This window comes from Parus major, chromosome 2, assembly GCF_001522545.3.
Source record: "Parus major isolate Abel chromosome 2, Parus_major1.1, whole genome shotgun sequence".
NCBI classification, from domain to species: Eukaryota; Metazoa; Chordata; class Aves; order Passeriformes; family Paridae; genus Parus; species Parus major.
In genome coordinates, this window is record NC_031769.1 from 104,959,090 (window position 1) to 104,972,467 (window position 13,378).

The following is a 13,378-nucleotide window of genomic DNA, read 5'->3' on the forward strand; positions in this document are numbered from 1 at the left end:
GTGCAATCCCTTGGAATAGCCACCTGCCTATTGTTTTATTTTCCCTTACATGTCCCATTCCTACCTCCCTTATTGACTCTCTCGTCTGTGTTTGTTGATAAAGATGCAAACCAGGAGTAAACGGACGTCAGTGTGATCAGTGTGCTCCTGGAACTTATGGTTTCCCTAACTGTGTGCCATGTAGCTGTAACAGAGATGGAACAGAACCAGATGTTTGTGATCCCCAGACAGGAATTTGTCTTTGCAAGGTCAGATAAATCAAATTAATTCTGCATTCACAAGCATGATTTGCACGCCAGTGACTATTTCACATATAATGGGGTGAATAAAGTGTATTTATTATTAAGTTTTCAGTTAAAATTAAATGCAGCTGTACAAAACCATCACACTTTGCAGGATGTGCATTGTCATGGTAACATCAAACACCATTTTTTAATGGCTTCAATATCTGTCAGTTTTACAGGTGGTCTTAGGTTTTGCAGGATGTTAGGGAGCTGCAGAGTAGATGCCCACTGAATCACTGAAGCAGTCTGTACCCTGCACAGATTCACTTTATCCATCTGCATCTTGCCTTTTGGATGTTAACCAAGTCCCATGCTTTTTTTAGCCGTATTATGTCAATTGACATTTTACCACATCATTATAGTTAGGAAATCTTCTTTTGTTCTGATCTGCATAATTAAATGTGATAAATGTGAGCTTACACAAGTGACCTTTTACACTGTGGGTTTACAAAAGCCAGCAGGAGGGTTTTGGCAAGGAAGTTACCAGCTGTCTCTGACTAATATTTGTTACTCAGTGGTTTACATTTCACATTATAAACTGGAAAGAAACCTCATAAGATAGCCTCCAAGACAGTTTTATTTGCATTTGGAATATAGTCTATCCAGATAATCACATATTTTCATTCATTTGTTTCTATACATTTAAATATATATTCTTTCAGATTTGTTTCATATGCAGGAAGTTTTGGGGACCTCAGCAAAGAAAAAAGAAAAGCACTGAAATTTCTTTGAATTATGCCTTAACAGGAAAATGTGGAAGGTGCAGCATGTGACACTTGCAGACCAGGATTCTTTTATCTGAACCCCTCTAACCCCAGGGGATGCACACCTTGCTTTTGTTTTGGGGCAACCAGCGACTGTCGCAGCACGGATCGTCGTAGAACCAAGGTGTACCAAAGATTTTTTTTCTTTTCTATCATGAACTTACACTTGTTCCATTAAGGAAATTCCAGATTTCTTCCAAAGTTGAAAATATATTTTGTTTGTTTCTAAGGATGAGAAATATTCTCTGAGCAATTCTCCAAGTGGAGATTTAGTGCAGCCTTTTTAAGATTGGGTGTATCCTGAATGTGCTGTTCATCAGAAATGGCCCTTTTCACCTTTTGTTTACAAGTCACTAGTGGACTGAAGTTGAGCTGGCCTTTATCTTGATTGCTTTATCTTCAAACTCTGTGTCGTCATTAAAGTCAATGATCTCCTTCAAGATGCTTTGATAAGCACACATCATTCTCCTTGCCTATATTATAGATTCTTAAGAATTGTGTGATAGATTGTACAGAGATTGTAAAAATTGTCTTTGTTTCCTCCCTATAAAAGAGACATTACATCAAGTGTGAGGAACAAAGGTTTTTAGTAGAATAAGTGAATAGTAAAATGGCTGAAGACTGAAAAAAAAGCAACAGCTACTTGAAAAAAGGCAAGAGAAAGGAAAAGAGAGCTAGAATGGTGGATGAAGAGTTTAGTTAAGGTTTAGACATAGACCAGATGCAATCCAGATATCCAGATTGTGCTCTTTACTGTTTATAAGCAAAAGGTAAAAATGTGGCCTAAGTGAAAGCAGTAGAAAATTTCCTCTAGACATTACTTGTTTTCACCAAAAACTGTTTATGAAAACATGTCTATTTTTTGGTTTATTGCTCTGGCCAGTCAAGGGCAATCCAACAGAACCCAGAGCTCTTCTGGTACATCATACACATTGTGCTCTCTTTCCTGTAGCATAAAGATGAAAAAAAGAGGCATGGTCTTTCATGAAACAACAGCCATAAACATAAAATGTGCATTAACGAGGCAGAATATTAGGCTACATTGCCTGCCTCTCCAAAATGTCATGCCATGTCCCCTCCCTCACAGTTAACCTGTTCCAAACTCTTAGAGGTTAGTGCCCTGGGTTTAATTTTGGAATGGATTTTAAAAAGCATCTCCAAATTGTATCCTGAGGTTTGTGTGCACAATTCCTAGTCACCCCCAGAAGGCTATGTCTTCCTGTGGCTGAAGATAGAATTTAGTTTCCAGGTGACAAACCAAATGCCTACATCCCAAGTAGCTTTGGTACATCTTCACGTTTTCACTCTCTTTTGACGTCCATAAAATATCCCTTGTTCAAAGACTTTAGGCTGGCTCTGAAGGGATTTGATCTCATGTTAAGGGAATTACAGAGGCTAAACAATTTCTTCTCATTACTTGGTGCTGGTAAAGTTTAAATAAAGGAAGAGGCAAACTTTTGTTTCCTTTATGTGTTTTTCTTTAGTTTGTGGATATGAGGAACTGGCGCTTGGAGGCAGTAGATGAAAATATGGACATTCCAGTCACTTTCAATCCAGTCAGTAACAGTGTGGTGGCTGATGTTCAAGAATTGCCAGCTTCTGTGCATAATTTGTACTGGAAAGCACCAGCATCCTACCTGGGAGAGAAGGTAAATGCCACCTCATAGAGAGTCATTGATAAAGAGTCTCACGGATTTTCTTACATAAATTTCTCTCTCGTCTCTCATCTCTCTTACCCGTCATGCCCGGAATCACAACATTTTACTTAGTACAGTTTTGAAATTAACCAATAACACAGAATTAATCATATTGCTTGGTGCCAGACAGGTCTTGTGGATCAAATAGCTCAAGTGTCCCAAAGAGCTGATACATTCAGCTGCTTTTCTGAAGCCCAGAACATGTAGGACTTGCCAATGTGGCTGCTCTGAAACCCAGAACACACAGAATTCTAGAGAATCTAAAGAATCCACAGAACACTTGTGGATTCTTTAGATTCTCTAGAGTATGTCCTGGGCAGATTTCCAAAAGGATAAAAGGTGGTTACGTGCTCAGTGGCACACAAAACCCCCAACCTTTTGCTTTTGATAATGTTGCTTGAGAAGACCATCAACTGGCTTTCTCCCCTTTGTGTTCTTTGGGCTGCTTGCTGCTCTGTCAACCCATGCATGGGAGCAGCTTTCTGCTCCCAGTTAATGCCAGCAGCATCTCAACCTGAGGATCACACCAACCAGGGGACTTAGCTGATGGTGACCTGCAGGCACCGAGCCCCTTTGGAGCTCTGACAGCGCCAACATTACCAGCCAGGTGCAGGACACACAGGCTTTTCAGATGCAATCCTACTGGCATACAAGAGAAAACAAATGGTGTAGACACCAAGGCATGAAAGATGGTACCATTTTTGAAGTTTCTCCCAGTCCTCATTTTAAAGACTAGAGCAGTATTTTTCCTCCTGCTCTCCTATGCTCAGAGCTGTGTATATATCTCAGGTGAGCAGCACATTTAGTTGGGGTGCTTTTTGTTGATATTATAAAGGTTATTGTTTCAGTGCCTACAAATTATTTTTGAAAGAAATTTCATGTTAAAGCATACGTTATCACCTACAATGTTAAACCAAAGTTTAACATTTTGTTGTTCCATACAAGATATAAAGCAGGCAATAACCCTTTTTAAACACAGCTATTAAGATGCTATGAGTTTTATGTTGCATAAACCAGTATCTACCTAGGCCTGCCATTACTTGCTGTTATTTACAATGACAGCACTGCAAATAAAATAGTTCTAATTTGGGTCCTGCTTTTGCTGTATGCTGTGTATAGGTGTATATTTTAGCACAGGCAATACTGCAGTAATGAAAGTCCCACCAAAGTGCTGTCTAGCTGTGAGTTTAAAAGTTCATAAACTTACCAATTATTCATGTTACTGTGTTTTGAAAATGTCAGGGTTTGGTCTGCTTTCAGTGATAGCATCTCTTTTTGAAAATATGAACAAGATCACTTCAGCTATTTTTCATTATGATAAAATGTATAAATAGTGTTTTCCATTATCTGAAACCTTTTAACTGGTTCCACTGGAACATTTATATTTAGCAGAGTATATTTTCTTTCTTTTCTCTGTCTTTTGTTTACAAAGTTAGAAGGGAATCAAATGTTTCTGTCTTTTGTTTACAAAGTTAGAAGGGAATCAAATGTTTCTACAATCAGTGTAGAAACAGAGTAATTGAGAAATTAAGATCATGTTGTCCCCATTTTCTTTCATATTTTAACATTCTGTTTAATAGATCACTCTTGGCTTTAGAAAATAAATACTGTACATACAAAATACAAAGGTTTGTAACACCAATATTGTCCTCTAAAAAAAAATATGTTGAAAAAGAAGTAATTAAACAGCCTCTCAAACGATGCAGTTCTGAAACCTGTTAAACAGGAAATCAGCTCTAAATTGAATTTTATGGTTTTTTAAAAATAATTTATTTATATAGAGTGGTTTGATTGTGCTGGCAAACTATAGCTAATGTTACAAGTTATGCTTTTGAAAATACAGTTGGTTAAGGAGAGTAGCATTAATTATAGACCTGTGATTCAAGGAACAAATTTAGTGTAGAGATGTCAGTATTTTGTTCATAATTCATCAGAGATATGCAAAGGGCTGGATCAAAGGTTGGTGCTTACCTGTAGAAGAGCAGAACCTGACTAGGCAGTTTTTCCATGGCAAAACCAAGGATAAGGTGTGAGGGCAAATGAGAAAGATGCACACCAAAATAGGATATCCATGGCAAAATGCCTGATTTCACCTGGTACCCACAAACCTTCCTTTGAGGCTCTTCTTGGAACAAAAACTATTTAGGCTGTGCCTGGAGCTTCTTTTGCTCCTGGGGTGTTTTGTACTGAGTACACAGCACCCAGGGATGTGCTGCGTTTGTTGGGTGATTCAGCCACACTTTTCTCTCTGTTCTGGGCAGCAGCCCTGTGTTCAGTTGGGTTTGAGGCCACCTGTAGTCACCTGTAGCTGGTCTCAGCTCAGCCTGCAGGCACAGTCTGCTTAAAACAAAGCTCATACCAGTAGAAATCCTGTCCTGGAGGTAGAGCAAGGAATCCTGATTGGATCCATGTTTGCAGTAAGTTTAGAAAATGCTGGCTTTAAGCATGCTTAGTCTGTCTGCCTTCTTTTCATCCGTGGCTACTCATGAGGTTCACCACCACTTTCACTGTCAGTCAGATGTCTGTTCTTGATGCAAATCTTCTCTGTAGTCAGGGGAAGAACAGTGTTCGTGTAACCATGTGATTTCTCCATGACACAGGTGGTGTGAACCCAAGTATGAAAAAAAACCCATGATGCAGGTAACCTTTCAGAACACAGTATCTGCTCATGTGTCAGATACACACAATAAACAAAATAGAATGTAACTTCTTCCAAAAAACAATATTTTCATATTTTTTCTAAAGAACAAGGAGTAAATGTATTATTTATAGTGCTGGAAAGTGAGATAAACTGGAATAAAAATTTATGTTAATATCAAGCATTAGAGCAGTAAAGTATCTCTGGTCTTGTGCATTTTGTTACAGCTTTCTTCATATGGTGGTTTCCTAAGTTACCAAGTGAAATCTTTTGGCTTACCTAGCGAGGGCATGGTTCTTCTGGATAAGAAGCCTGATATACGACTAACAGTAAGCTTTAAAATACAATTTTTTCTTATAAGCAATACAGTACCATATTTTTTATGTTACTTAACAACTATGGCGAATTTTGCTCTTACAGTACTTAACTATTAAAATATTAACTTAACTATTAAAACCATTACCTATTTCTATAAAAGTGATTTTACTGCATTTTGCTCAAAGCCATCAACACATCTGTCTCTGTTGCCAAAATAACGTATTATTAAGTATAACTGATTTGAGAGCAAGTAAAAAGATAAAACAGGATTTTCTCTGTAGAATATGCCTGTGGAAAGAAACATTAATTAATGCATTGCACACTTGTCAACAAGTATGGCCTCATCTCTGCAAGAGATGCCCTGGGTTTCATGTGTAGTTAATCCCATTTTCTGTGAGATTTTTTTATTTCCAGCTTAAAACTAAACATAATTATAAGACTTCAAGGGACTGGAAGAAAAATGCACTTTAGGTTGACAGTTTTTAAATTTAACCACTTTAGAGCCAAAATACAAATTTTTAACTGTTTGTTGAAATTCTCAAGAGGGTGCTTTGTTTCCTCACACCATCAGAAATACTAATTCAGTGTTCTAGGATTCTTACTGGGAAATGTACCTCATAAACTACTACCATAATAACCATAGTTGCTGATGCACCAGGATGCAAAGGAGAGTGTTTCAAAATGCAAAATAATTTTTATTCTAAAGTAATTAATAGTTCCTGTGAAAATTGACTAGCATCAATTTGATTCTACTGGTGTTTTAATTGAAAACAAGGTTGTTAATAGGCAAAAGCAGTGAAAACCTTGCTGGCACCAGAGCACAGTGCTCACTGTACCACTTTCCTGAGAAAAAGATGTACAGTTTTCCTAGCATCACTTAGTTTTAATCCCCTAAACAACAGGATTAATGTGCTTCACCAAATTTGATTGCATCTGAACACTTTCCCATAACAAGTAGTGAAGAAGCAATGTTATATCCTCATTCTCACACAGGGCCAACAAATGGAAGTTGTTTATATGGATCCCAACAACCCACTGCCTGATCGTCAGTATTATGGCCGAGTGCAGCTGGTTGAGGTAAGAACTGAAAAGGGAATGGCCTTCTCTTTTCCTTCCAGATAAAAATACACACATGCAGAGTATGTGCAGAAATACCAAATATTTGGTAACAGTGATGAATATTAACTTAAACACTGTAGACCTTAAATGTAAAGAACATTTTTTATCTCTCTTTACTGCCAAACTGAACCTGGGTTCTGGTTCATGACACCTAATTTTAGCACCTCTGGGTTGGGCATCTTGTCCAATGTAGCCCTTAGCACGCCCCCCAGGGCTGGTGGAGTAACGTTGAATCAGTCCTCAATAGAAGGTGATTCATTGCAGCCACAGACTCTACATAATAGGGATGGAATGAATTGTTATTTGTTTTCCTTGATGTCTAGGTACCTAGTTTAGAATGGGTTGTCCAACATTGAGGTAGAACAGAATTCAGCAGATCAAACTGTGTTATTTTTTTCATATGCAGGCATAAAAAAAGATGTTTCTTCAAGCCAAGTTCAATTTTCAGCAATGCTGTATTTATCAGCAGCAATAAAGCCCTACAAAATTTGGTTTCTAGGACTTCACTTACTCTTACAAATAAAAACATTTTCCTTCACATTTTTGTGGGTGATATCTCAAAGAAATTTGGATGACTGAAGAGGAACCTACAGGCCTCTTTTTTCAATACCTCAAAGCCATATTTACCTTGCACAGTCAAAACTTTCTTTATGCTCAGTCTTTTTCCACCCATCCTGTATCTACTCTCCTGGATTCTATTACCCTACACCAGTTGGCACTGGACAAGTCTATTCCATGGGTGTTTTCTTCCTTTTTCTGTCCTCTGGTCTTCTTTGAAGCTACTTTTTTAAAGCAGCTGCAGCATTTTGCTCATTTTGTACCCCTTCAATGTGCAGGGCAACTTGAGACACGCCAGCAGCGGTAAGCTGGTATCCCGAGAAGAACTGATGATAATCCTGTCCAGGCTGGATGGCCTGCACATCCGCGCCCTTTACTTCACGGAGACTCAGCGCCTGACGCTTGCGGAGGTCGGGCTGGAGGAAGCCACCGGCGAGGGCAGCGGCAGCATCGCGCACAGCGTGGAGACGTGCGCCTGCCCGCCGCAGTACACCGGTGACTCGTGCCAGGTAGGAAACATTCTGCTCTCCACACCGTGCCATTATCTTCTGTCTTTTGCCTACAGCTATACATACTGGGTTAGTTAGAGGAGCAGGATGGTTGTTAAAGTAATTAAGAGTGCTTCCTGTACGCCTGTGCACTTTCAGTGGTTCAAGTGCTTTCACCATCTAAGAAGCACTGTGGGGTTGTTCTACTCCTGATTGCTTTTATGGAGCTGCACACGTGATTTTGCATATGTAAGGCACTATAATGAGGGATTCTTCTGCGGTGCCCTCTGAGAGGCTGAATAATCTCTTACTTTAATGGAGAGAAAGTCAGAATTGACTTAATCGAAGTCTTTGAGTCTGTACACAGTAGAGAAGATCCCTGGTGTTTCTTACTTTAGCAGGATCCAAGGGAAGTAGCATGAATCCAGATATTTCAGGAAACTATTGGTGTAGAAAAAATATGTGAAATCTGAAATTAACATATTTGCAAAAAACATTTGGAGATGTTTATGAGAGATAGTGTAGGCTTTGCAAAGTAATACTATTAGCTGAAGACTGGCAATATAGCTGTATATCCTGTCCCTGATGCAGTTCCTGTAGCTGTAATTCTTTTGGCTGTCGCTTTGCTTAGCTCAGAGCTCGGCTGCTGTCATGTGTAAGCACCCAATGCAGCAGAATAAAGTACCAGGGAGATAAGCCATGTACAATGTGCACAAAATATGAGGAATTACTCTCAGAAAATGGCTGAGCATTACCATAAAGTAGCAATTGCTGTACTAACCTTGCAAAAGCTTTTTGAATTGAGAGGGAATGAATAATATCTAGGCTGGAGCAGCTGCAGAGAGACTGAACAAAACCATGTATGGCTGCCTTATATTTCATGTGTGCATCCACTGCTCAGGACAGCTAATTCATCATCTGCAGAATAACCATTTTGGAAATATTTTTGATTTTTTCACACTTCTGTTGCTCTCTGACACACACAAATTGATGACCATTGACTGAAAATTCTACTGCCATCCCATTGCTTTCAACACACTGCCTTGGTTAAACTAAGCTATTGTGGTTTTTTTAATGTAACCTGGTGAAAATACAAAGCCAAAGGAAGTGATCAAGACACTCAAGGGGAAGTTCATAAGCCCTGTGTGTTTATGCAGCATTACTCAGGCAGTGATTTACTGCCCTAATCACCAAGCTCTGTCTGGCTGCCTTAGGTGGGGAGGAGGTGATGCCTGCCACACCCTGACTTAGGTATATATTGAGCTACAGGAACTGCGGAGTTACTTGTTAACCTCAGGAACGGTGCTGTGAGCGACTTGACTCACGGATAAAGTTTAAAGGTGGGGCCCATCACGGCACAGAACCTCATTAATCTGAGTCAGAAGCTGGAGAAGAAAGGGGCGTAATAAGAGAAGGAACAGTGAACACCGAAGGGAGGGCAGCAAATGTTCGCAGGGGAGCCAAAGTAAAATGATGGCCCAAGCGCAGAGGCCAAGAAATGTAGGGTGGCTGGCTGTCACTTTAGTGTCCCTTGGGCACTGTCTAGCACAAGATATACAGCAGAGGCTCTCCAATCCCCACCTTCAGGAGAGAAGTCAGTGGCAACAGGTTCAAATGGATTTTTATCTGAGAGAGGTAATTTGCTCACTTTTTCTTCCTCGCTTCCTTTCTTCTTTCACTTTGTTTTTAAATGAACTAATTTGGTAACAACTTATATATTACCTAATATAGAGGTAATAAGAAGATTAATCTTTTGTCTCCAAGTACTTTACTAACAAAAGTGTGTACAAGAGGTTTCTTTTAAATTGTTATTTACTTGAAAACAGTGATCCTAAAAAGCACTTGAAAGTGCCTAGAGCTTTATCTTCATGTGGTATCAATTTATCATTTGTGTGGAATCACAAATGCTGCTTCAAAAACAAAGTGCCCACGTACTCCAAATGTGTCATTTTAAAGATAGCATAAATAGAAAAACAAAAGGCTGCACAGACTTTTTTTCCAAATGCAATTAGATGTATTTTAAAAATGTTTGATTTATTTTTCTCTCCAAAAAGAGACTTTAAGTAAATAAAATTTATATGCATTAGACCATATAGTAGTCATGCAGTTTAATGTATTTCAGGCCCTAGTTTCTTCTGAAGCTGTGTTATATTGGTTCCCTGTTGTTCAAGGAAAATATTCACCCTTTAAAAAATGGATCTGAAAACCTTCAGCTGTCTATTCTAAATATAGTCCTTGCTCACAATGAAGTCAGTATTCAAAGCTGTTGATGGTATTAGTATTCTGCATACTTCTTTTTTTTTTTTTTCTCCCCAATTATCCTACATGTAGAAAAGGCAAAGGTGTTGGTAGTGATTCCCGTTTCAACAGCAGTAGTTCAATATTCCTTTTGGGATCTGCTTTGTGAGAGATGAGTATTTTTTTCCCAGTGATAGTTCTATCATTGAAAAATTATCTCGTTAATCCTGCCTCTGCATAAATTTTTATGCCTCCAACACTGGAACGTGATCTGTGACAATCCCACAAACCCTTTGCTCTCCAGATCAGTTCCATCAGTCTTGATGGTGCGGTTACTATGAGAAAAGATTTATGGCTTTAGAGTTCAACTGTCACTTGTTTTCTGCATGTTGCTGAGGCCAGCCCCTGCCCGTGAGGCAGAGGCTCAGCACAGGTACAGCTCACAAGAACATTGCTGGAGGCAGGAACCTGGGAGGTGCTGGCTTCGTGGGGAGCACGGCTTTCTCCCCGCTTCTGTAAGCCTTTGATCCTCCCTGCACCACACCAGCTTAGTTCCTAGGGGAATTGAGCTGCAGAATAGAAAGGACAGCCTGATGTCCAGTCATTTTTAGTGTGGTTGGTGTGCCCAGAGTATTCCAGGAGAAGATGGGTGTGATTTTTTTTATCTGTATGCAGAAGGGCTTCCTGCCCAGGAAGAATTCCTTGTGATTTTTCTGGTCATGCCAAACAAGAGCCTGGTTTTAACATATTAGTTACTACCTCCCTGCTGTAGGTGAACAAACCTGATGTCTCTTGCTTCATTCAGAATGTCCCTCTGGTTCAGCTCCCTGTTTAAATCCAACTGTGATCTGACAGGCTGTGCTCCTGCTCCTGTGCCCTCAATAGTTGGAACATTCTTCTCATGCTTCCCCAGTCTCCAGGGCAAGCCTGTACTTAGAAATTAGACCACTGTATGTTTTGTTACATCACCTAGCTATGTCTAGGTGTGGCTTTAGCTCTGGGTAGACTAAACTGTGGAAGTCGTGATGAATGTATGTAAAAGGTATCCAGAACTGTTTCCAAGGAATACACTGCAGTGAAATCATAATCAAGATATAACCACTAATTAGTATGTGAGATTTCCAGATGTTCTTCTTTAGATTGACACTGTACTCAAATATTTTTCTGTGGTTTAGAAATCGTATTCTACACCTTTGTACATAGCCACAGGAAACGAGTTTTTCTCCAAGATTAGAGTCAAAATGATTAAATCATCACTGCCAAAGTGTCTAAAGCACAGGGTTCAGATGATCCTTTCTTCATCTCCATTAATTGCTATTTACTGCATTAAAAAATTTAAGCAACATTATGAGCTTAGGAGAGATTGAAAGGAAATTCATGCCTTCCCTACTCCTTGGAAATGCCAAATGTTTTCAAAATACACTTCCTGTAACATGTAAAACTTTCTACCAATGCTCACCAATTTTTTTTCCTTCTTGCTGTCTAGGAGTGTGGCATTGGATTTTATCGTGAGAATAAAGGACTATTTGCTGGACGCTGTGTGCCCTGCAACTGCAATGGAAATTCAAATAGATGTCAAGATGGTACTGGAAAATGTATTGTAAGTATTTAGTAACCTTCAGTAAATTAATGGGAAGAAAAGGAGAAAAAAAAAATTCTTGCTGCAGTATGGACCCCTACACTATTGTTAAATTCCAAGCAACTAAGAATAATCCTTGTATGTCTCATTCTCTAAATTTTATATTGTTAATGAGCATAAAATGTGTACATTTAAATGTACCTTTAATGTAACTGTGGTTCATTGGAATGATTTGCATCCTTTTCTTAATTTTTATCTTTCCTCTGCAATTTTTATTAGGTCATGGTTACAAAAAAGTCACCAAACTTGTATGTAAGGAAACATTTGTAGTTATTTGTAATAAATATGGGTCTTATCCTGGCATATGCAGTCCTGAGCTTTATGCAAATGCGGCAGGATATATTTGTATAATGATGACAAACAGAACTTTCATGCATAGCATAGGATTTGCAGAATCTTGTTTAATCAGCTTCAGTGCATCTCCGCTAATCATAGTCTACAACTAGATGGGTTAAAGAACATTGAATTAAATAAGATGAAATAAAAGTAATAGAAGTTAGATTAATTAGAATATTTCAGCTGTTACAGAAGATCTGGGGTAGATTTTGCTCCCTGGCACACTGTTTTAAACCCAAAGCAGCCCCATGAGAGTGGATCAGCCCTCAGCAATGGAAGTATGACACTTGGCTGACTGTGCTTCTCTAGTTTGTATCCATGATGCTTCTTCTAGTTTGTCCTGAAAAATTCCCCTTTTAAGAGTTTTCACTAATTTTTCATTTACTGTGTAAACAAGAACCTTGCCAACATCTTTCATGGTCTGTCTTTTCTGTTACTTCTTCCTTGTTAGCAGTGCATCCATTCTGCCTGCGGTGCATTCCTGCACGTTATGTCATTCTCCCTGACTTTGTTTCAACCAACTGTGTTGCTTTAATGGAAACTATAAACCAATTCAGCACATTCTGGGAGATGACTTACAGGCTGCTGCTTTGGAGGGGCAGGGCAGGCCATGACAGGAAAGTGCTGCAGCACAGCAAGAAAGATCAGGAAGTTTCACTTCAGATTAGAATTATGAAGGCAAATTTTACTTTCACCTCATGAAGTATGTGATCTAGGTTTTTCTTTACCCTGTCCTTCTCACAGCTGGATTAACTTTCAGATAGGCAGAGCTAAATCAGCCCTTGGTCCCAGGCAAGCAAAGCCATCCAGAATAATGTGGTGAAAAATGAAAGCCCCGAGGGCCTTTATTTCCACCATGAACTTCTGCCTAACCAAGAGCAACTTTGTCTCTCTGTAGAGGAGCCATTGGACAAAAACCTGACATGGTGCAGAGAAGACAAGGAGGCTTCCCGCTGTGGAGCCATCAAGTTCCACATCCAAAGTGCAAAGCTTGTTCACTTGGCTTCCTGCTCCTCACCTGGAGCCCCAGACCCAAGTACCTACATTTGTCTGTGTCTCTCCAGTGGCAGCCTCCAGAGGTGACTTTGTGAGGGAGGCTAAGCCCAGGCTGGCTCCTTCCCCTGTGCAGCAGCACAGCCCTCCCTGGCTCAGGCAGTCACTCTCCTGCTGCTGCATGCTGGTGGAAGGAGAGGAGTGCACTGCTGTGCTGCTGGAAGCAAGGAGCAATGGAGGGCTGGAGGAGGTGGAGAAGACTGAAAACCTTGGTCCTCATGTGAAGGGAAAAAGCATTTTTTTGCC

The 13,378-nt window shown here is 39.6% G+C and overlaps 1 protein-coding gene across 1 annotated transcript in view; it reads left to right on the forward strand.

The window, feature by feature from the left end:
- LAMA3 (laminin subunit alpha 3) overlaps positions 1-13,378 on the forward strand; it is a 111,507-nt gene that overhangs the window by 60,321 nt on the left and 37,808 nt on the right. The window contains exons 35-41 of the mRNA XM_015652537.2: positions 104-248; positions 1,032-1,172; positions 2,533-2,697; positions 5,611-5,712; positions 6,695-6,778; positions 7,657-7,887; positions 11,591-11,704. Coding sequence (XP_015508023.1) covers positions 104-248; positions 1,032-1,172; positions 2,533-2,697; positions 5,611-5,712; positions 6,695-6,778; positions 7,657-7,887; positions 11,591-11,704 — 982 coding nt within the window. The remainder of the gene's footprint in view (positions 1-103; positions 249-1,031; positions 1,173-2,532; positions 2,698-5,610; positions 5,713-6,694; positions 6,779-7,656; positions 7,888-11,590; positions 11,705-13,378) is intronic.